The following is a 24,257-nucleotide window of genomic DNA, read 5'->3' as shown; positions in this document are numbered from 1 at the left end:
TCTCCAGATATTATCTAAGCGACGTACAGTTGACTATTGTTCCACCTGTCCTAGATTTTTCCATCTTCCTGAGGCAAGGGAGTTAACTGACTTTATAAACCTATTCATTGGGATCGCTATTAAGTAAGAGACTTCTTTCTATAGGCATTAAAACCTATTGTGAGGTTTTACTTTAATCTCATAAACAGGGACGTTGTAATGTCCCCTGGGATTTTATATAATATCCCAGAGATATTATATAATGTCCTGGGTATTTTATTAATATAACTTCCGTTCAGATTGTAACATGTAATGAAATGTAAAATCAAATGACAAATGTTTTCTTTCTATTCCCGAGGATCGAACTCGCAACCTTCATATCTGTAGCCCAGTGAGTGTACCACGAGGCTACAGAGGTGTTGATAAGACTCACTGGTTTTTAGAATGTCCTTTTCAAGATCCGTACACCAGCAACAGATATTTTACCCGCGTTTCCTAAGGTTCATGGAAAGTATGTTCCAAACATAAAAATGTTGAAAAATGTTGTTTTAAGTTTCTTTTTTGGTTTATAAGCATGGAAAAACACTTTCCCTCGGTTTTGGTAGACAGAGAATGCCCTGGGGGTCGGAAAAACCGCGGGGGCTTCGCCCCTTTGGTTTTTCCCTCTCCCCAGGGTATGCTCTGTCTACCAAAACCTCGTGAGCGTGTTTTCTCCAATACTTATAAACCTCCAGTGAAGTCATCCTATTGTTCTCTGGTCGGGTTAAATCTCATAAACAGGGACGCTGTAATGTCCCTGGGATTTTATATTATATCCCCGGGATTTTATAGGATATTCAAGTCATATTTGCTATATAATGTGTTATAAAATCCGATGGATTTTATATAATGTCCTGGGTATTTTACTGATACAACTTACGTTCAGATTGTAACATGTAATGAAATGTAAAATCAAATGACAAATATTTTCTTTCTATTCCCGAGGATCGAACACGTAACCTTCTTTTCTGTAGTCCAGTGAGTGTACCACAAGGCTACAGAGGCGTTGATAAATCGCAATTTAAAACCATTTCCCTCAGAAAATCATTCGGGATGCGGGTTTTAAATATCATAACAACCCTTGGACGTGTTTTATCCTATACATAAAAGACCAGTTTCGACCCTTGCCTAACTAGGTGGGAATTTCGTGGCTCAATCTAAGCGCCATCAGTGGCTATTAATGTTCATGTCCCTTCTATGTTCCTCCTATTGACCAATCAGATTCCACAATACGGCTGCGCCCAGTCCAGATGGACTGATCGATAATCAAGATCTTTATAAAAAACATGAAAACATTTGGAAAAAGTCTGTGTACTGTGTTGACAGTACACATGCTCTGCAAATCCTGCAATCAACCCCGATAAAATGTTGATTTTTTTCTTTTCGTTCATTTGGAACTTAAAATTAGCACTTAAACCATTTGTTTTGCACTTTTCAACATATTTACTCACATCACAATACTATTTGGGTTCCATACTAACAAAAATTGTCAGTTCTTCTGGACAATAACTTCATTTGCACCCTCCATGGACACGGCCAAGGAACAGGCAGAATTTCAGGCCATATTGCAAATGGTGCCATTTTGCATAGTCCTAGAGCCAAAATTAATCACCAGGTTTTACTGTACAAAGTTCATGATTCTAACTCAATATGAACAATCCGGTCCCTTAGTGACACTTTGCTGCTCCACTAAACTAAAGGTTGTAGTCCCTTGGACCTCCAAAATAAATCTCAGGTAAATCCCTACATTAGACCTTGATTATCGATCAGATCGTCCTGACTGGGCGCCATACTTTTGTGTGAAGCAAACGCAAGTGATACGAGAGGTGGAATCTGATTGGTCCATAGGGACATAACTCGTAATAGCCACTGGTGGCGCTGCGATCGAGCCCAGATATTCCAGCCTAGTTCATCAAGGGTGGAAACGGGACTTTTAAAGTCAGTTAACTCTCTTGTCTGAGGAAGATGAGTTTTATGCTGCTTTGAGCAATTTTCCAGCAATATGTCAGCAGGGGACACAAGAGGGCTTCACACATTGTACACGTGGGGAATTAAACCCGGGTCTATGCTTAACGAGCTAAAGCTTTAACCACTAGGCTGCCAATGGAGGAAATAAAAAAATCCTCTACCACCTACATTAAATGTTTTCTATATCAGGTTTAAAAAAATAAAAGAATTGGTTGTTAGGCAATGACCATAGTGCAGGTGGGCGGTTGTTGTTTTTTTGGTTGAGTGTTCAAACTAGCATGTGACCAGACAAACAGTTGTGTACCATCAACCTGGGAAAGGGCCTCCCTACATAAAGAAGCATACAAACTCCTATTGCCGCCATGACCATAACACGAGATGTGCAGTAAAGCAGTGTGCCATATACAACATGATATAAGGCAAAGTAACTGCGTGCTATATTGGATCGAACTGTTTTTAAGTATTAGGATTTTTTTTGAAAATGGAAACAAGAGTTTGCCACTAACGTGGCTATATCCCCCGCCCCTGTTGCAGAATTAATGACGTAATTAAATCTAAACCCTTAACCGAGGTGGAACTTGTCATGGAAATTGTAAAAAAAAGAAGAGTTTGAAACCTAAGTCCATCTTGTTGCCATGGAAACTTTGTTGGCCGGGGGATAATAAAAACGAAACATGCAGCAAACTTTATAATGATGCGGGCGGTGCCTGAATACAAGGTTATTATTTTTTTAAGCCTTACCGCCATGGTGTTTTTTTGGACCAGATTTGTTTCTTTCTACTGCCAGATATACTCTGACAAATGCGCCCGAAACCCATCAACTCTGCCTGTTAACCTTGTTAACGTTAACACACAAACATTTTTGCTTCACCCAGGGCTCACAATGTAAATGGGGGCACGGGTGGCCCAGTCGTCTAAGGCGCCGCGATTCGCTGTGCAGAGTTGCGTCCCTTGGGCACGCCAGAAACTTATGATTGTGGGTTCGAATCCCGATTCGCCCCGATTATGTTTCTAGGTTTGTCAGCACCATACCCGTGCTCGTGGGTTTCACCGAAGTGGTAAACGTCTGAGACCTGCATCACTTCGGTCTTTCCTCCCACATTAAGCTGACACGCCGTGATATAACTGTAATACTGTTAAAAGCGGCGTTAAACCAGGGGTCCGGAAAATTTAAAATCCCAATCGGACATTTGCATTTAGGCCACGCCCCCTTCAAATAGCGTATTTTAGTACGACTTTTCACACACATTACAAGTTTACGTATTCATAATATGATGAATTATGAATTGTTTCAATTTAAATTGTTTAATTCACCAGACAATTAATAACAAATAATATCATTTTAGATTTACATGGAAAACATACGTTTGTTTCTGTTATAATAACGATTTGTTAACGTAGTGAACGGTCTAATTAATATTCATGAGTTATAATCATGAGTCTGCTCAAGTGTACTCGTTGTAACATTTGGATCGAGACTATTATCCCATATTTGGTTATCACGTGACCTCACGGGAAAAGGGTTTTTTTTAAACTAAAATTTTTTTTAAAAACAAGACAGATAATTTAATCATAAATACTAAAATATCGTTGATAGCAATAGTTATTTGAATACTTTTTTCATCTGTACTTAATTATTGACCATAAAAAAATTGGATATCGATCGTCCGAGAAAGCAAAATGGCGGTCAATCAAGATTCAATATACGACTAGCTACTGAAAACAATAAAATCTGCAAATCCTCATTGTATGTCAACCAAGTGAAAGTCGTTAGCCACGACTTACAAAATGATCGTCCAGACTTTGAGGGTTTGGCAGATCCGCTCGACTGATCTGCATCGGTCGACTGGCTGTCGTCACGCTTTCGCTTCTTGTCTGAGGTTACGTATCGTAACATTGTGAGGATAATGAGGTACATCGATGATGCAAGGTATTAATGTACAGTTGTAAACACCTTTCACTCAAATTAACAAGATGTTCTCAGTAATTAATCCTCGATTAATCAGTGTCAACTCAGTTTATTGCCTATTACAGTGATTGACCGATTGGACTATCATGTAGGTACGATGTATTTACAGCAATCAAAACAAACAAAGCTTGTCAGTGTAGTTAATCTTCATTGTGTTGCAACTGCAGACAGAAACTGCTCAGTCCTAACTGTTGATCATGTCCGGTCAAAATTTAAGAATGTCCGGACAATACTTTTTTAAAATGTCCGGTAAGCAATATTTTAAAACGGACATTTGAGATTCCCAATCGGACATGTCCGGCGCATATGACGGTTTCCGGACCCCTGCGTTAAACCCAACTCACTCACTCACTCACTCACAATGTAAATTATTTGAATCCATTCGCAATTTGTATGCAACAATACCACGCAATATTCATCCAATAAAACCGGGAGCGATGTGCTGTCGTAGCGTGAGATGTGATGTACCCACCCCAGGTGTCTCAGTTGTATGACCGGGACCATCGGGTCAAAGTCCGACACAAATCGGAAGGGCAGGAAGGGGCTGATGATGGTGTCGTCTTTGGGAACATCCTTCTGCACCCCGATCACCATGTTGTCAATGTTCTCGGAGTGGAGGAACATGTACTGCTGCCGGCCATCATTCTCAACAGGGGTGAAGGTCAACTGTGCCTCAAGGTGAAGGCCTGCAAGATGGACGCAGACTTTGTCATAGTGAGATGAAGGTGTTTGTGGGTTTGTTGTTTTACGCCGCACTCAGCAACATTCCAGCTATATGATGGAGGTCTGTAAAAATCGAGTCTGGATCAGACAATCCAGTGATTGACATCATGAACATCTATCCACGCGGGATACGATGACATGCATCAACCAAATCAGCGAGCCTGACCACCCGATCCCGTTAGTGGCCTCTTACAACAAGCATAGTCACCTTTAACGGCAAGAATGGGTTGTTGAAGACCTATTCTACCCCGGATCTTCATTGGTCGAGATGAAGGTGAAGTAGATTGTTTTATGCCATTCAATAGTTTCCACAACTCAAAAATGTTTACAATCCTCAAATAGGCAACAAAGGTGGGTAAATAATCATAACAATCATGGCTCCCAATCTTACCTTCAAATTGAAGTCTTACCTGCATAAATCATGAACTTGGTCACCTGCCCGCATAAATCATGAACTTGGTCACCTACCCGCATAAATCATGAACTTGGTCACCTACCTGCATACATCATGAACTTGGTCACCAGCATGCATAAATCATGAACTGGATCGACTACCCTCATAAATCATGAACCGGATCAACTACCTGCATAAATCATGAACTGGATCAACTACCTGCATAAATAATGAACTTGGACATCTACCTGCATAAATCATGAACTGGATCAACTACCCGCATAAATCATGAACTGGATGACTTACCTGCATAAATCATGAACTTGGTCACCTACCTGTATAAATCATGAACTTTGTCACCTACCTGCATAAATCATGAACTTGACCATGATGCCCTGGAACACAACCAGCGAGTGTTCCTCATCTGTACAGTGTCGCACCCACGTCTTGAAGGCCAGCACAATCATATGTGGGCTGACACGACGGGGCTAAAACGGGAAAAGGGCATGTTTGATAAGACACATGCTTTTGAGAGGATTTTTTAAGGAGACTAGATATTTTTCAGCTACAGCTCCAAAAACCAGATAGCCTAACTACAAGAAAAACACCCTGAAACAATGTATTCAACAGACTCTGGCATATTGTTTCAAGCATTTTCAGGGACAATTTATGGAAATTGATTCAAATTTGAAATCATAAAATACAAAGCTGTGCAACACGAACACAGAACATCTTACCACAACAGACAGTGGGAAAAGCTGCAGCTTCCTCACTGTAACCGGCTCGGACTGGACTGTCTGCAACCAGACTCGTCCAGTTACATCCAGTTTCATCTGCCGTCTCAAAAGGTCGGGGACTATGACATGCCCACTGAGAAATGGCTGCTCCTGGAGCAGTCTCTCGACACAGTTTGTCCAGCGACTGTCACACAGCGATCCTTGTCTCTCAATGGTCACAACACGCACGATGGCACAGACATCCCCCTCCCCATCACTTTCCGACGTTTCGGGGGCCCTCCCGACAGGAGGCTTGGCACCTCTCTTATCAGCACCTCCAGCAGACATTGTCCGTTTCACGTCCGATTTCTTTTTTTCCTCCGTACCCGTTTCTTTGGGAGAAGAAAGCTTCCTCAGTTGAGCATAGAAGACTCGGGGGAGGTTGGCCTGCACAAAGTTAGTCTCAGTTTGTTTTAAAACATCATCAACTTTAACAAACACCATCGACGGTTGAAACAGTTCTGGGGTGGCTGAACTTTGCTCCTTGCCTGTGTTCTGCTTGTCAGGCTGGAATTCTGGATCCAGAGTTGACGGTGCATTCTTCATCTGGTGTTTCTTACGAGCCTTGGCTCTGGATAAAGACTTTGGCATGTTCTGTAGCACTGAGGTCTTCAACAACTCTTCCGGATTGCACAAAAACTTCATTGCCTGAGTCCGGAACACAAAATTGTGTCGTTGTAAGACAAACGTTTCCTTCTCCTCTATCTCGAACGACGTTTTCTCCGTCTCCTTGTCGGACGTGTAATAGTCACTGATCGGTAACCACGAATACATATATGCCCAGAAATGCTCCATCATAGACGACTGACGTTTAATGAGACGTCTGGGTCCGCGTCTCTCGGTCTCGTTGGCTAGAGACATCTTCCTCCCCAGTTCCTTCAGGTTGGCCTGCGTGTTGCCGGCATACATACCCGGGTAGGGGTCACTCTTACTTTTCCTCTGTCGGAGAGATGATTCCGGTCTTTTGCCATCCTCTTGACCAGACTTTTTCCTTTCCTGGGATGACCTTCTGGCATCTGCAGCATGGTTCCTGATCTTGGGGGCCACGATAACCTCAGTGGCATTGTCTAGTACGGCATAAGATGAGGATGGGTCCACGCTCACTGGAAACAGAACGTGACGTTTTGGTTTATTTTGTTTACATTTTTTTTGTTTAATGCTGCATTAAGTAATACTGTAAATCTTGAAATCAACGCGAGTGTGAATTAAATGCGAAAAATGTGAGTGGTCTTCTTTCGCATTAGCTGTTTGATTGGATTAAGGTAAGGATATGCATCATTCCACTTGGCAAGGGGGGGGGGAAGTCGCATTGATAGTGAGTCACATTTTTGGCTAGGGGTCAGCAGTCGCATTAATTTGGAGATCCATTAATTTCCAGATTTACAGTATTCTAGCTATATCACAGCAACCTGTAAATAATCAAGCCTGGACCAGACAAACCAGTGATTGATATTGTGACCACGTTTCAAACTGTAGGAGCAATGAACCAAGCCACTGAGTCTGACCAGCATGTCTTATACATCTTCCCGAGGCAAGAGAGTTAACAGACTATAAAAGTCCAGTTTCAACCCTTGCCGAACTAGGCTGGTATTATGGAGTTATATTTTGGCTGGACTAACGAGTCTATGCATAGTCCAATCAAAATCGCACACCGAAATCGAAATCCGGTTCGTAAACTGTCATGCAGATTTCGATGGATTGCAGGATTTGCAAAGCATGTGCACCGCCAACTCGTTGTCAGTAGATATTTTCCAAATCTTTTCATGTTTTTAATCAAGGTACTTACATGATTTGATGCATTTGGCGATGTAAGACATGTTTTATCACAATATAGATCAATATCAATCAGATCGTCCTGACTGGGCGCCACCATTTTGTGTGAAGCAAACGCAAGTGATTGAATCTGATTGGTCCATAGGAAAGGCTTAACAGGGACGTAACTAGTTATAGCCACTGGTGGCGCTACGATTGAGCCCAGTAATTCCTGCCTAGTTCGGCAAGGATGGAAACTGGACTTTTAAAGTCAGTTAACTCTCTTGCCTCCAGAAGATGGTCTTATAAAGCACTGCAAGCACTTCGACACATTTTGTTAAGACATTTTCAAAATCATATGCAAGCAACTAAAAACTAATTGGGGAAAGGCGATGTTTATTATGCATATTTTAGGCTCTGGTCAGCAGTATTACAACTGTATCATAGTGGGTGTCAGGGTCGATTGGTTGGTTTGTTGATTTACGCCGCACTCAGCAATATTCCAGCTATATGATGGCAGTCTCTAAATAATCGAGTCTGGACCAGACAATCCAGTGATTGATATCATGAGCACCGATCCATGCAATTAGGATCAATGACCTGCATCAACCAAGTCAGCCAGCCTGACCACCCAATCCTGTTAGTCGCCTCTTACCACAAGCATAGTTGCCTTTTACGGCAAGCATGGGTTGCTGAAGACCTATTCTACCCCGGATCTTCACGGGTCGGGGTGTCAGGGACCAAATCTGGGCCTGAAAAACCAGTGGTTGATAGTACGAGCATCAATCCACCTAAACTGGAGTAGGATGACAAGGACATTTTTCAAATTTGGTAAAGATATCAAAGAATGTCCCATCAAAAATGCCCTATTGCACTTGTCTGAAGCAAAATCCCTGTGCAATCGTCTGTTAATCATTGTACTTAGCTCTAACGACTCTCATGGCATGCTGTGAAACAATTCTGTCCTAGATTGTCAATGGAGATTTTGTAAGTGAAATGTGATCACACTAGATTTTAGCTAGGCAAAGAGCTTACAGCATGTATGTATGACTAGGACAAGTCAAAATTTACTACCCAGGTGTCCATCCTGCTATTACCCGACCCCACCTGGGTGCCCGCTGTAGGTCTCAAGAGATAGCTACAAACTGTCCGATTGGGAAAAGTATCCCTAGCAAAATGTACTTAGATACACGTATAAAACGATCTGGTCATGCAAACACTGAAGTTCACAGCAAGAAGTCTTATCTTTTTTTCAAACATATAAAAGTCAGAAGGAATGGGTGCATTGTCAGAAAGAAATGGGAACATTAGTGACTTGTAGTGTGACCATTGAGTTTTAGATAACTTTTGTCATTAAACAATATATCATGTGACTAAGCACGGGTCCGGGTAGTCCAGTGGGTACCCGGGTCCTGCTCAGTATCCACCTGACCAAAGTACCCGAGTTACTACTCGGGTAGTACCAGCCCTACTGGACTGACAACAAACATGACACTAGCAGGCCGACACTACCAAGTGTTTGGCTCCACTAGCTCAGAGGCCCAAGCCTGGAGTAGAAGAATGGCCTGACTGACTTACCAACAATGAGGAAAATACAGACGGACTTGGACACCCAGAGAGGGAGCACCTGCCCCGGCCACACCACACGCACCTGGTCCAGCATGTGTGTCTCCACAAACACTGTGTGCTGCTCCTGTAACACAACACTGGAGTCAAACACTACTGTCAAACACGACACTAGAGTCAAACACTATACTAGGGTCAAACACAACACTAGAGTCAAACACAGGACTAGAGTCAAACACAACACTAGAGTCAAACACAGCACTAGAGTCAAACACAACACTTGGTCAAATACAACACTAGAGTAAAACACTACACTAGAATCAAACACAACACAAAAGTCAAACAATAAACTAGGGTCAAACCACAAACACTGTGTGCTGCTCCTGTAGCACAATACTAGAGTCAAACACAACACTTGGTCAAATACAACACTAGAGTAAAACACTACACTAGAATCAAACACAACACAAGAGTCAAACAATAAACTAGGGTCAAACCATTCGTGACCAACTCGTGTTATTCCGGGACAAGCCAAATATCGACTCGTGCCCATCTCGTGGCCATTTTTGTGACCGGGTTCTGTCTTTGCACAAACGGGCATACCCAAAACAATTGTCAACTCGTTGCGTAATGGTTCACTTATATCTCCCAATATATTATATATAGTTCAGATGCAAATTAAAGCACATTGGGACATGCGGAATTATACAGTATGATTGAACACATTTAACTCTGTCTTGGGTATATTTTTAGATGCAAGACATATGTAAAATCAAAAATTATTTCTGAGGGATTCTTTGACGAAGAACTTGAAATCATACGCTCATTCTGATTGGTTTCTCGTTTTTTCGCACATAACATTCATCGATAGGGGGACGAGTCTTCTTGCAGGTGACGGAAAGGGGCGAGTGGTGATGAATGGGGTCAAACATTATACAAGAGACAAAAATCCGGGGTAGAATAGGTCTTCAGCAACACATGCTTGCCGTAAGAGACGACTAACGGGATCGAGTGGTCAGGCTCGCTGACTTGGCTGATGCATGTCATCATATTCCAATTGCATGGATTGATGCTAAGGATGTCAATCACAGGATTGTCTGGTCCAGATTCAATTACTTACAGACCGCCGTCATATAGCTGGAATATTGCTGAGAGCGGCGTCAAACAACAAACAAACAAATAAGAGACAAAAACAAACTACAGTCAAACACAACACTAATGTCAAAGTGAAACCTCAAAATAGGGGCAAACACTATAGTGGGGTGGTCAAACACAACATAAGAGTCCAACACTTTACTAGGGTGGTCAAACACAACATAAGATTCCAACACTTTACTAGGGTGAAACATAACACGACCATGACCACTGTCAAACACCTCCCTGAGTCAAACAATACTCTCGGGTCAAACAAGACTCGAGAGACAAAAACTATTCCACGGTCAAACACAACACTAAGGTCAAATACAGCTGTTAGTCAAACACAACACGAGAGTTAAACCCAATTCCAGGTCCAACCACGATATTAGACATCAAACACCAAACAATATTCTAGGGTCAAACACAACACTTGGGTCAGTGACAACACTACAGTCAAACACAACACAATGCTTGAGTCAAATACAGCACAAATGTCAACGACAACACAACACTAAAGTCAAACATATCACAACACTAGCGTCAAACATATTTCAACAATAAAGTCAAACGATACAACACTACAGTCAAACACAATATAACAATGAATTTGTCAGAAAACAAGGTTCATATTCAACCCAACAATGAATTGAATATTTACAGCATATATATGTAGCAGGGCGTGGAGTCATCCCACAGATGACATTCCTACCTTGTCAGCTTGCTGACGGGGTTAACCTCTTTGGTCATGTGGACAAGGCATCCGACCTCGGATCAAGAGGTCCGTGGTTCGAATCCCATCACGGGACTAATTTTATGGCCGCTACATACACATCAAATGGCCGGGACATAAACAACTGTTCGTTATATCCGTCAGTTCATTATAAGCGTCTTCGTAATAAATGTAGTTTACTGTATATTATAGCTAAAATGGATAGAATTATCATTAAACCGCCCGCATGTTTAAAATGAGCGGGCCACTGTAACTTGATAATGCCCTCATATTGCTTGACGAGGGGCCATTATCACGCCAGTTGTTAGGTGACGTCAAAGGGATAGGGATAGGTGACGTCACGTTCAATAGTGACGTCATCTGGTTTGTTCTATGACGTTTCCATATTTGTAAAAGTTGGTCAGTGACATTCATGTTGATTGCACTAAATGTTTCAAAACCGATATTGTTGTTTATTTTATTTGATAACAAATTCTATCCATTTTAGCTGTAATAATCGTAACGCTATTTTTCAGGGCATTATCATTTGCAGAAGCACTCGGTCAGTGGAAGACCTCGGGCTTCTGCAAATGATAATGCCCTGAAAAATAGCGTTATCCTTATATAATATACATCAATGTGTCCAATTTGAATACTGGTACTTTTCTAGGAAGACAAACCATCTATTCCTTAATGGGGGGCACAGGTGGTCCAGTTGTCTAATGGGTGCAATTCGCTGTGCAGAGTTGCGTCCCTTGGGCACGCCAGAAACCTATGATTGTGTATTCGAAATCCGGTCTGCCCCGATTATGTTTCTAGGTTTGTCAGCACCATACCCGTAAACGTCTGAGACCTGCATCACTTCGGGCTTTCCTCCCACATTTAGCTGACACACCATGACATAACTGCAATAATGTTAAAAGCGGCATTAAACCCAACTCATTTACTCACTAATCCTTAATGTCAAGTACTCATGTTAAGTACTTAATAAAAATTCAAGTACTTTCCCAGGTCAGTGTGCTCAAATAATAAAATAGTTACCAGGATCTCCCAATCATCCACGGACTGTGGTTCGACTGACACACGACGAGCAGTCCCAGGGTTCCTCAGTGCCTTCAGGATCACCTGCAACATGAGACAATACATACCGATACTTGTCTGACGGTTAAACACATGTACCTACCCTGACTGCAGTGATTTACCTGGTGGTAGATCCATGAAGATCCAGTGTAGAATAGGTCTTCAGCAACCCATGCTTGCCGTAAAAGGCGACTATGCTTGTCGTAAGAGGCAACTAATGGGATCGGGTGGTCAAGCTTGTCGACTTGGTTGATGCATGTCATCAATCCCAATTGCGTGGATCGATGCTCATGATTCATCACTGGATTGTCTGGTCGAGACTCGATTATTTACATACCGCCGATATATAGCTGGAATACTGCTAAGTGCTAACAACAAACCAACCAACCAACAACCTGATGGTATGTAACTGTAGACAGCTCTACTGCCATATCAGTACTGCCAGTATTAGGACCACAAGAGTTGCCTCCCTTGTATGTTTGTACCATCGTGTCATGTGTGAGTAAACCTCATATGAGGTAGCCAGTCCACGTAAGTCCAGTTTCCACCCTTGCTGAACTAGGCTGGAATTTTAAGATATGTTTTGGCTGGACTAACAATTTTATGCATAGTCCAATCAAAATCAATAATTTAATCGACATACCGTTCATAAATTTGCAGATATCAGTCAAGGCAGGATTTGCAAAGCATGTGTACCATTAACTTGCGGTTGACAGACATTTTCCAAATCTTTTTATGTTTCTCATGAAGGTGGTCAATTAATTTGGTGCACTTCGCCAGGTAAGACCTGTTTTATTACAATACAGATCTTGATTATTGATAAGATCATCTTCACTGGGTGCTGCCATTTTGTTGGAGCAAATGCAAGTGATACGAGAGGTGGAACCTGATTGGTCAACAGGAGGGACATAGAAAGGACATAACCCGTAACAGCCACTGGTGGCGCTATGATTGAGCCACGAAACTCCGAGGATAGTGGAAGGGTGGAAACTGGACTTTTATACTCAGTTAACTCCCTTGCCTCGGGAACATGGTAACCCTTGTCTTGCCCACCCCATCGATATGTCCGGTTGTGTTGGTGTGTCTCCCCTCGGCTCAGCCTTTGAGACACTACATTAGATGTTTAACTCCTGGGCCTTTTCGCTGGCATGGTTAATACATGTCATTGTATCCTAATTGTGTGGATCAATGTTCATGATGTCAATCACTGGATTGTCTCGTCCAGACTCTATATTTACAGACTGCCGTCATATAGCCGGAATATAGCTGAGTGTGGTGTTAAACAACAAACAAAAGTGAGTGAATCTGGGCAACACCTAATCATGCTTTTTGGAGGATCAAAAAGAAGAAACTGTGCCAGTGTGTTACATACAGGTACATGAATTTACTGTTTTACATTTAAATATTTTTTTTTAACATAATGTTACAATAAATGTCTATGATAAAACACTTGGATGCGTGAAAACCTATATATGGCCTACCTCCTCCCCACTCTTGAGGCCCAGTTTGTTGGCGTACAAGCCATTGAGCTCCACCACATCACCGGGCAGTGCAGCACTTGTCTCCCTTGACACGCTCAGGTACACATGGCCACTGTGACCAAACTTCAACTCGTACACTTTCACCTGAAAAGTCAAAACAGTAAAGTCAAAGATTGAATCACAACATTACGATAAAAAAAAGAAGAATCAAACACAACACTAGGATCAAATACTACAGTGGAGTAAAACAAAACAGTAGAATCAAACACTACAGTAGAGTCAAACACAACACTAGGATCAAACACTACAGTAGAGTCAAACACAACACTAGGATCAAACACTACAGTAGAGTCTAACACAACACTAGGATCAAACACTACAGTAGAGTCTAACACAACACTAGGATCAAACACTACAGTAGAGTCTAACACAACACTAGGATCAAACACTACAGTAGAGTCTAACACAACACTAGGATCAAACACTACAGTAGTCAAACACAACACTAGGATCAAACACTACAGTAGAGTCTAACACAACACTAGGATCAAACACTACAGTAGAGTCTAACACAACACTAGGATCAAACACTACAGTATAGTTAAACTCAACACTAGGATCAAACACAACACTAGGATCAAACACTACAGTAGAGTCAAACACAACACTAGAATCAAACACTACAGTAGAGTCTAATACAACACTAGGATCAAACACTACAGTAGAGTCTAACACAACACTAGGATCAAACACTACAGTAGAGTCTAACACAACACTAGGATCAAACACTACAGTAGAGTCTAACACAACACTAGGATCAAACACTACAGTAGAGTCTAACACAACACTAGGATCAAACACTACAGTAGTCAAACACAACACTAGGATCAAACACTACAGTAGAGTCTAACACAACACTAGGATCAAACACTACAGTAGAGTCTAACACAACACTAGGATCAAACACTACAGTAGAGTCTAACACAACACTAGGATCAAACACTACAGTATAGTTAAACTCAACACTAGGATCAAACACAACACTAGGATCAAACACTACAGTAGAGTCAAACACAACACTAGAATCAAACACTACAGTAGAGTCTAATACAACACTAGGATCAAACACTACAGTAGAGTCTAACACAACACTAGGATCAAACACTACAGTAGAGTCTAACACAACACTAGGATCAAACACTACAGTAGAGTCTAACACAACACTAGGATCAAACACTACAGTAGAGTCTAACACAACACTAGGATCAAACACTACAGTAGAGTCAAACACAACACTAGGATCAAACACTACAGTAGAGTCCAACACAACACTAGGATCAAACACTACAGTAGAGTCTAACACAACACTAGGATCAAACACTACAGTAGAGTCTAACACAACACTAGGATCAAACACTACAGTAGAGTCTAACACAACACTAGGATCAAACACTACAGTAGTCAAACACAACACTAGGATCAAACACTACAGTAGTCAAACACAACACTAGGATCAAACACTACAGTAGAGTTAAACTCAACACTAGGATCAAACACTACAGTAGAGTCTAACACAACACTAGGATCAAACACTACAGTAGTCAAACACAACACTAGGATCAAACACTACAGTAGAGTTCAACTCAACACTAGGATCAAACACAACACTAGGATTAAACACTACAGTAGAGTCAAACTCAACACTAGGATCAAACACAATAGAAGAGTCAAACACAACACTAGGATCAAACACTACAGTAGTCAAACACAACACTAGGATCAAACACTACAGTAGAGTTAAACTCAACACTAGGATCAAACACAACACTAGGATCAAACACAATAGAAGAGTCAAACACAACACTAGGATCAAACACTACAGTAGTCAAACACAACACTAGGATCAAACACTACAGTAGTCAAACACAACACTAGGACCAAACACTACAGTAGTCAAACACAACACTAGGATCAAACACTACAGTATAGTCAAACACAACACTAGGATCAAACACTACAGTATAGTTAAACTGAATACAAACACTTAAACACATCACAAGAGTCTAACACTATACTTTTACATCTGTCTGCTGGTATGATTTTTTGTTTACTGCACAACTCGAACTGACGTACTTTGGGAGGCCTTTAACAACATTGTTAAGGCAATCTGTTGCGTTGATGAATTAATGAAGCCGAAAATAAGACAAAAAGTCAACTTGTCAAATATATGGCGCAATATACCAAACAAAAAGTGATTTAATTCCCATTTTATGACATATCTCATATTGCTTATGACAAAAAGGAATGAGGGTTGTTCCACAACATTCTGTAAATTATGACACCATCATTGGGATGTAGGTGTGTGTTAGAAATTGAGGGGAATATGTAAATATACACATTTTTATCCATTTGACAAATCATTTGCACATAAACATACAAAAATCATGATGTTTTCTTACAGATTAATCTTTTATCCTTGTGTAGTTCAAATATTTTAAGAAGTTAGACACTATTAATGATACTTTATGCAAAACTGTAAAGACTATCATAGATATATGCCCCTGAAGTAAACTTTGAATTTGGTGTGACAGTTTAAAAGTGTACTCAGCACAATAGAACTGTAAATGTAATTGTCTAATTTTTAAAAATACCTATCTTAGAGAAAGACAAATATACCATGCCGCAATTTAACATGAATACCCCATTCAGACACAGCAAACCTAATCAGCCAATCAGAAATATTGGCTGAGTTCAAGCCCATGTAGCGCCTTAATTTCCTACCACCTTGTTTACCTCGGCGAAGCTCAGGGTTGAGATTTGGTGGTTGTTTTAAAAGAAGAAGACGAAGAAGAAGCCATTATGGAACTTCAATTAGTGGTAGTGATGGGAACTCCAGCCCAAAATGCCAATCTCTCAACACACCAATCCTTTCCCACAAATCAGCATACATTTCCTTCAGTTTCCTTCTGAGGCGTCAGCTCTGGACATAAACTACACTGAACCTAACCAGCCTGCATCAAAGTCTAGTCTGCTAGTAGTCTTGTTCAGTAGATTTTAGTCTCATGTCGAGCAATCAATCTTTATTCTTGGAACTGATGAGGCCAAAGGCCTACAGAACATTGTCTGGGGTGTGTTACAAATTCATACATTATCTTAACTTCATAGCATAGCATCGGCTTCATCATGCTCATAGTTTTTGTACAATCACATATTATTAATTTACAAAATTGTTACCATTTGGTATGTGTAAGAAATAGGTATATTAATATTTTGTTCTTAAATTATTATACACTGGACGTCACATAAAAAGTGATATTCATCTTCAAATACAATCAGTTTTACAAATCCTACAAATTCTATGTTCTCTTGCAGTATCTACAAATCTGCCTGTTTCAAAAACAGATCATGTGAGCTGCAACGAAATTGAAAAAGAGCTGTTTTAAACTTATTCAAATTACCACTAATAGATAAGGTTCTGGTATTATAGTAGTCTTAAATGTAGTGTATTAATTTGCTTTTCTAGAACTGGACAAGAAACCATGCCATTTTTGGATGTACATATATTTTAGGTGAGGTGAGGTGAAATGGGGTTTAACGTCGCGTCCAAGATTATTGCTCTTATATTGCGACGAGCATGTATGTGTATGTGTTTGTGTGGCTGCTTGTACTAGTCCGGACTGATGCCGATTTATAGTGCTAGCTCACTGAGATACCATGCCACAGTTTCACATGAATATCCCACTCAGACACAGTCCTTGTTTTAGCCCCTTAATGCCGAGCGCCAGACAGGGTAACAAAAAGTACCATCTTTTAACGCGGCCGGGGATCAAACCCCGGACCTTCCGCTCTCCGGGAAGCGGAGGCGGTATATATTTTAGGTCTGTGTGAAATGGCTGAAAAAATGCTGTGGCATGTCTAGAGCATCAGTGAGTGAGTGAGTCAGTTGGGTTCAAAGCTGCTTTTAACAATATTCCAGTTATATTGCGGCGTGTCAGCTTAATGTGGGAGGAAAGCCCGAAGTGATGCAGGTCCCAGACGTTTACCATTTCGGTGAAACTCAGCACGGGTATGGTGCTGACAAACCTAGAAACATAATCGGGGCGAACCGGGATTAGAATCCACAATCATAGGTCTCTGGGGTGCCCAAGGGACGCAACTCTGCACAGTGAAACGCGGCGCCTTAGACGACTGGGCCACCCTACATGTCTTGATGTTGCTGTAACTTAAATAAAATGACCATATCCACATTCGTATAACATGTTTTTAACTTTTGATGCCCTCAATAATTTCCCATGGACAAGCATCATATTATAACATTTTCTAAGGTATCTTGAAGATGCCATATTCAGTAATGTGACCCACTATTTAATAACCTTTAAATAACAGTAGATATACATGGGAAACCTTCCTCATTCACCAAAATACCTTTGCGTTTTCTGTGCCAGATTTTACTCCCAAGAACCCAAGATCTTACACCCAAGATCGCTAAACAAAGATCTGAGGACATCCCATTACGGGTCGAGTCAGAAAAAACTTTCGCGAACTTTGACCAACCACTGAAGTGACAAACATCTGCCAAGTAGAAAGCAGCTTTCTCGAGCTTTACGGTACTCGTTTCAGCCTGGCGACTTCCATTTCAGAATACGCTTGAAATTTATGTAAGCACAGTTCTCGATTAAAATTTTGAAAACTGAACAAACAAACATTCCAAAATGTCTAATATATGGTTGAAATTGTATGACAGTACTTCACATGTACTGTGCAACACCTCCTCCATTCAAATGTTTGACCCACGGAAGCGAGAGATAAACGATAATTTTGACGGAATTAGTTGTACGGGCCGTAACTGTCGTTCGGAATACCCCGTGTTAATGTTTTTGAGGTTGCATGATGAGAAAACACATTCCGATTGTCACTTTCATGATCTGGTGAGGGACGCTCTGATTGGTCGGATGAAAGGTCGTTCTGATGTGACCCGTAATGGGATGTCCTCAGATCTTTGTTTAGCGATAGCGAGAACTAAGATCTGATTTTAATGAGATTGAGTATCTTCTATATGAATATAAATGAATCGATCATGGTTAGAAATTGGCACTAGTCCTGTAGTCCTTGCTAAACTGCCCAATAGTCATGATAGTTAAGGTATCATAAGGACTAGTAGAAATTCGCCATTTTTAAGTGTTTTACAATATGTTATCATATATGACTAGTGGACTAAATATGTTAGTTTCTACCCGTGATATTATGTATATTTTTAATAAAAAACAAATGTTTTAGGGCCCAAATTTCAAATTGCAAAGAACCAGCGGTCCCGCCATCCACTAGTCCACTATCCACTAGTCCGCATAATGTCCACACTGAAAAATACTTCAGATCTATCAGACGTTTATCTAGGCCTAATCATTAGACAAGTCATGAATTCATGCTTTTTGTTCACCTCATCCTTTTCACCAGCGTTTTTCACAAGAACTTGAGACGGCGTAAGGAAGCAATGTTTGTTTCCGCTAAATTCAAGAACCGCTGCCACTGCCATGCTGTCAAGTCATTGCGACATGATGTGGAAATCCTCAGTTGCACTCAACACCCCTTGTTTTGGTCGCCATTGAAAATTGAAGCTTCCGAATGAGAGTTACTTCCCTTTCCACTTTTCATAAAGCTCCATTGCATCGCGTGCTGCTAAACCTACAGGGACACTTGTGCTTCTTCGATCGTGGCTTTGGCGCTAAATTTCGCCCCAGAAATGCATTTTTACTATTTTAAAAAGACCTTAGGAGAAAATTCAGCGTTTAATTTAACATGTAACGGTGTATTAAATTGGGAATTGTGTGTAACTGATATTACCGTGGTTCCAAAGAAAACGTGCATAGTTAAAATTGAGAAAAAAAATTGTTGATATTTGTATTTTCTTGTAAAAAAACATGTTTATCTCTTTGAGAGACCGGACAGAATTTTTATTTTCATGAGAGGCGCGGTTATTTAGTTTGACAAGAAAGACTAATGTTCTGTTTCTTATATATTTTCTTACTAATATTCACGATCTGAAAACCATATATATATCGTCCTTAAGGCAGAGAGTAACAAAATGCCGGGGAAAAGAAAGTATACACCCATATTTGACGGTGGATCAAATGATGAGCATAAAATAAACAATAAATGGTCATTCGATAGTGATGTATTTGATATGGGTCGCTGTCTTGGTTGGTGCATTTCATGGTATCCCAATTGTGCAGATCGATGCTCATGATATCAATCACTGGATTGTTTTGTCAAGACTCGATTAATTACAGACCGCCGTCATATAGCTGGAATATTGCTGAGAGCGGCGTTAAACAAAAAACAAACAAACAAACATAGATACAGCAATGTTTCGGCGACTATTTACATTCTTGTAATTAACGTATTCATAACGTTTGTAATATTGTCAAAGCGACCGATTTAGGACAACCATTGTCCGAATGAACATTTATTTCCAAAGACTAATTACTATGTAGCCATGACATGTACATGTTTAATCACTTATTTGCCATTATTTACACAACGCTAAACCCATTGTTAATCCTCATCACAGTTGCATATTATACACTGAGTGAGCAAACCTGTTCTACTATGTTACTGATATTAAGACATTTATAGCCTTAATAGATTATCCCCTGAGTAGTGTCGGGAATCACGTCCAGTCCATAAGTTCCATGACCAGGGGACCCCTGAAGATTCCGGGGTAGAATAGGTCTTCATGCAGCAACCCATGCTTGCCGTAAAAGGCGACTATGCTTGTCGTAAGAGGCGACTAACGGGATCGGGTGGTCAGGCTCGCTGACTTGGTTGATGCATGTCATCGTATCTCAATTTATAGCCTACCCATTACAGATGAGTTGTTATCAGATATTATTACTGATGAAGAAGTAGCTGAAGCGTTAAAAAGATTAAAACTCGGGAAATCTCCTGGTGAAGATGGAATCCCTCCAGAATTTTTTAAACTTTCAGAAACAATTCTTATTAAATACTTGAGACCTTTATTTAATAAAATATTAGATACCGGTATATTTCCTGAAGCATGGAACATTGGACTTATAATACCTATACATAAATCTGGTGTTACCTCTGACCCCAACAATTATAGAGGAATATCCCTGCTAAATGCAACTGGGAAATTATTCACGTCAATACTTGAAAAAAGACTACGATCATGGATGGATATAAACGATTTAATACATGAAGCACAAGCTGGATTCAGATCCAACTATTCAGTAACAGACAACATTTTCACACTCCAGGCTCTTTGAACTAAATATTTATCAAAGCGAGGGGGGCGATTTTATTGTGCTTTCATTGATTTCAAGAAAGCCTTTGACTTTGTGGAAAGGAAAAAAATATTATTTATGCTCTTACAAAAAGGTTGCCATGACAAGTTGTATAATGTCTTAGCTAGTATGTATTCTGCTGTTAAGGCTTGTGTAAAAACAGACAAAGGTAGAACAGATTTGTTTACAACTAGCTCCGGTGTAAGACAAGGCTGTATCTTAAGCCCGCTTCTGTTTATCTTCTTTATTAATGAGCTTGTAACTGACATTTATAAAACGTGCTGTCATGGTGTGTTTGTTTCAGAAAGTATTGAAGATATTATGCTACTACTTTTTGCCGACGATGTGACTATGTTCTCATATACAGTTATTGGTCTACAAAGACAATTAGATATCTTAAGAAAATTTTGCATTACCTGGGGCCTAAGTGTGAATCTTGATAAAACAAAAACAATTGTTTTCCGAAACGGTGGCATTATACGAAAAAATGAAAATTGGTTCTATGGTTCTATAAATGTAAAACTTGTCACTTACTACAAGTATCTTGGAGTATTTTTCTCCTCAAGGCTAATCTGGTCAATGGCCTGTAAAAGCCTAGCATCACAGGCTTCTAAAGCCACTAGAGCCATTTATCATGTTTTCAAAAGAAATAGCTATATAACATTCGAAACAGCTTGTACAATGTTTGATTGTAAGATTGCTCCTATATTACTTTATGGGGCTGAAATCTGGGGGGCAAAATATTATGAATGTATAGAAAAAGTACATACGTCCTATTTTTTAAAATTATCTTTGTATCGGAAAATATGCCTCTAATAAAGCTATTCTTGCTGAAACTGGGCGATTAAATATGTTCGTGTTTAGCAAGGGTACTTAAATACTGGTTGAGATCGCTACGTATGAATCAATGTCGATATCCAAAACAATGTTACAATCTACTTAAACAGTTAGATGATAATGATAAACACACCTGGGTGTCTGATGTAAGATATATTTTGTTTTCTTCAGGCTTTTCATTTGTATGGATCTCTCAACATATTGGCGATGAAAATCTCTTTTTGCTAAAAATAAAACAAAGGCTGAGTGATATGTATTCTCAAGAGTGGCATGACTCTATTTCTTCATCAAAATACCTGTCACACTATGCAAATTTGAAATCACAGAATTTTACATCAGTAATCTCACGAATAAATCACTCAGGAGAGCATATTGTAAATTCAGAATATCGCTACACGGTTTTAAGATTAACATGCTACGAAAGTCAAAACATACAAATGAAGACTTGAGTCTATATCTATGTACCCACTGTAGAGGGAGGCAATTAGAGGATGAATTTCATGTTTTGTTTATATGTTCAAAATATTCTTCTGTCAGAAACCACTATTTGCCTTGGTTATCCAATGTTCATCATGATAATCACAGTTTATGTAATCTACTCATCTCCAAAAATATCAACATTGTAAAGGCTTTGACCTTATACTTAAATCATGTATTTAATGTGAAATAAGACTACTTGTATTTATTTTCCTGACATCACGTGACGCAGCAATTATTGTAATGGTAATTGTACTCTAGGCCACATGGCCCAAAATACTGAATAAAGAATCTTGAATCTTGAATCTTGACCCCAATTGCGTGGACCGATGCTCATGATATCAATCACTGGATTATCTGGTCCAGACTCGATTATTTACAGACCGCCGTTATATAGATGGAATATTGCTGAGTGCGGCGTTAAACAACAAACCAACCAACCAACCATGACCAGGGTAACGTCATTGTCTCTTCGTCTGTCCATTGTTGTCCATATGTTTTACTTTTATACTGTCAGGCAGGGTACGGGATCTATATCCATTGCTCCAAAACACAAGCAGATTCGGTTCTCCTGCCTGATGGTCAGTCGGTATTCACTGCTGAATTGGAGGTTGTTCCTCGTGCACTCAAACTCATACCGGAACTTCCGGAAGCAAAGGCAGTCATCCTATCAGACTCGCTAAGTGCACTTCAAGCCATCAGCGACAGAAACTCAAACTCCAGGCCAAACACAGTCAATAGTATTCTATACCAATATACAAAACTATCAGACCAAGGAAAACAGGTGGAGTTGGATCCCGTCTCACGTGGATATTCATGGAAATGAAAAACAGACACTAGCTCTAGACAAAGCGGAGATACAGTCTCTTCCCTTTAGTAAACTAAAGATAAAAATCGAAATCAAAGCCTCAGTAGCCCCTTAATGGCACGTCCAATGGGACGCAAGTGTGATCGGCAGATGGCGAAACAAACTCCAACCTAAAATCCACTAAAAGCCAAACTCATACTAAAATAAAATAAAAGTTGAAGTAGCCATCTCACGCCTCAGACTCTGTCACAAAAAGCTCTATGACAAGGTATGCCAATCTTGCAATCAACCTGAATCCATTGCTCACTTGTTACTGGAATGTCAAGACCAAGTCCCAGGTCAGCTCCGTTAAAACAAGAATTGCAGATAGATCGGCTATTTGTTGTGATACATCTTCAAAAGCCAAGAGATGCAATAGTGAAGGCCAAACTTACTCCCCCCCCCCCCCCCCCCCCCCCCACACACACACACATCCCTCGACAAACGCGTCTTTATTTTTAGACATAAACAGTATTTAATCCCTAAATTACATTTATTTAGATTATAGTATTCAGATAATTCAGAAGGTTATCAGGTATTTGTCAATGACGTAGAAGTTCTATTGGTTTCATGGTTGTTCGGTTTTAATGGATCTTCGACTCGCCAGTATATATTATATCTATATCATAAGGGAGTCAATGTACCACAGACTCATATGGGTGCCACCACACACGACACACACACACACACACACACACCACCCTAACCCACTCTGAATCCCGATTACTACTTAACACAAATCTCAAAAGCATTTGTCTAAATGCTTCTTGTTATTGTTTGTTGTTTAACGCCACACTCAGCAATATTCCAGCTACATGACGCGGTCTGTAAATAATCGAGTCTGGACCAGCCAATCCAGTGACTGACATCATGAGCATCGACCCACGCAATCGGGATACGATGACATGCATCAACCAAGTCAGTGAGCCTGACCACCCGATTGGTTGCTGGGTGTCGTACGCTTACCCGGAATATCGGCAGTTGGACTGGGAAGAAGGTGACACCTGTTGTGTTTGGGTATTTGAGACCAACACATTCAGGTGTTTATTTCCTGCCTGATTGCACACAATGAATCGCCGAGATGGTAACTTACACAAGCAAGGGTGACATTACGTTAGTCGCCTCTTACGACAAGCATGTGTTGTTAAGGACAATTCTAACCCGGATGTTCCTGCGACCCAGGGTCACATGGCCAACGTCTAGGCTGCATGAATTCATAAAG

The 24,257-nt window shown here is 40.4% G+C and overlaps 1 protein-coding gene across 1 annotated transcript in view; it reads right to left on the bottom strand.

Annotated features, from left to right (window-relative positions):
* The window catches only part of LOC124144750 (peroxisome biogenesis factor 1-like), a 65,794-nt gene extending 46,612 nt beyond the window's left edge, over window positions 1-19,182 (bottom strand). The window contains exons 1-7 of the mRNA XM_048390705.1: window positions 19,011-19,182; window positions 13,574-13,717; window positions 12,054-12,137; window positions 9,179-9,293; window positions 5,810-6,951; window positions 5,437-5,560; window positions 4,428-4,641 (exon numbers count right to left, since the gene is read on the bottom strand). Of these exons, the coding sequence (XP_048246662.1) occupies window positions 4,428-4,641; window positions 5,437-5,560; window positions 5,810-6,951; window positions 9,179-9,293; window positions 12,054-12,137; window positions 13,574-13,717; window positions 19,011-19,106 (1,919 nt within the window). The 5' untranslated portion in view covers window positions 19,107-19,182. The remainder of the gene's footprint in view (window positions 1-4,427; window positions 4,642-5,436; window positions 5,561-5,809; window positions 6,952-9,178; window positions 9,294-12,053; window positions 12,138-13,573; window positions 13,718-19,010) is intronic.
* Window positions 19,183-24,257: the final 5,075 nt, after the last annotated feature.

Source organism: Haliotis rufescens, unplaced genomic scaffold, assembly GCF_023055435.1.
Source record: "Haliotis rufescens isolate VD_foot unplaced genomic scaffold, xgHalRufe1.0.p SCAF_9, whole genome shotgun sequence".
In the NCBI taxonomy this organism is placed as follows: Eukaryota; Metazoa; Mollusca; class Gastropoda; order Lepetellida; family Haliotidae; genus Haliotis; species Haliotis rufescens.
This window is presented reverse-complemented; position numbering and strand designations above follow the sequence as displayed.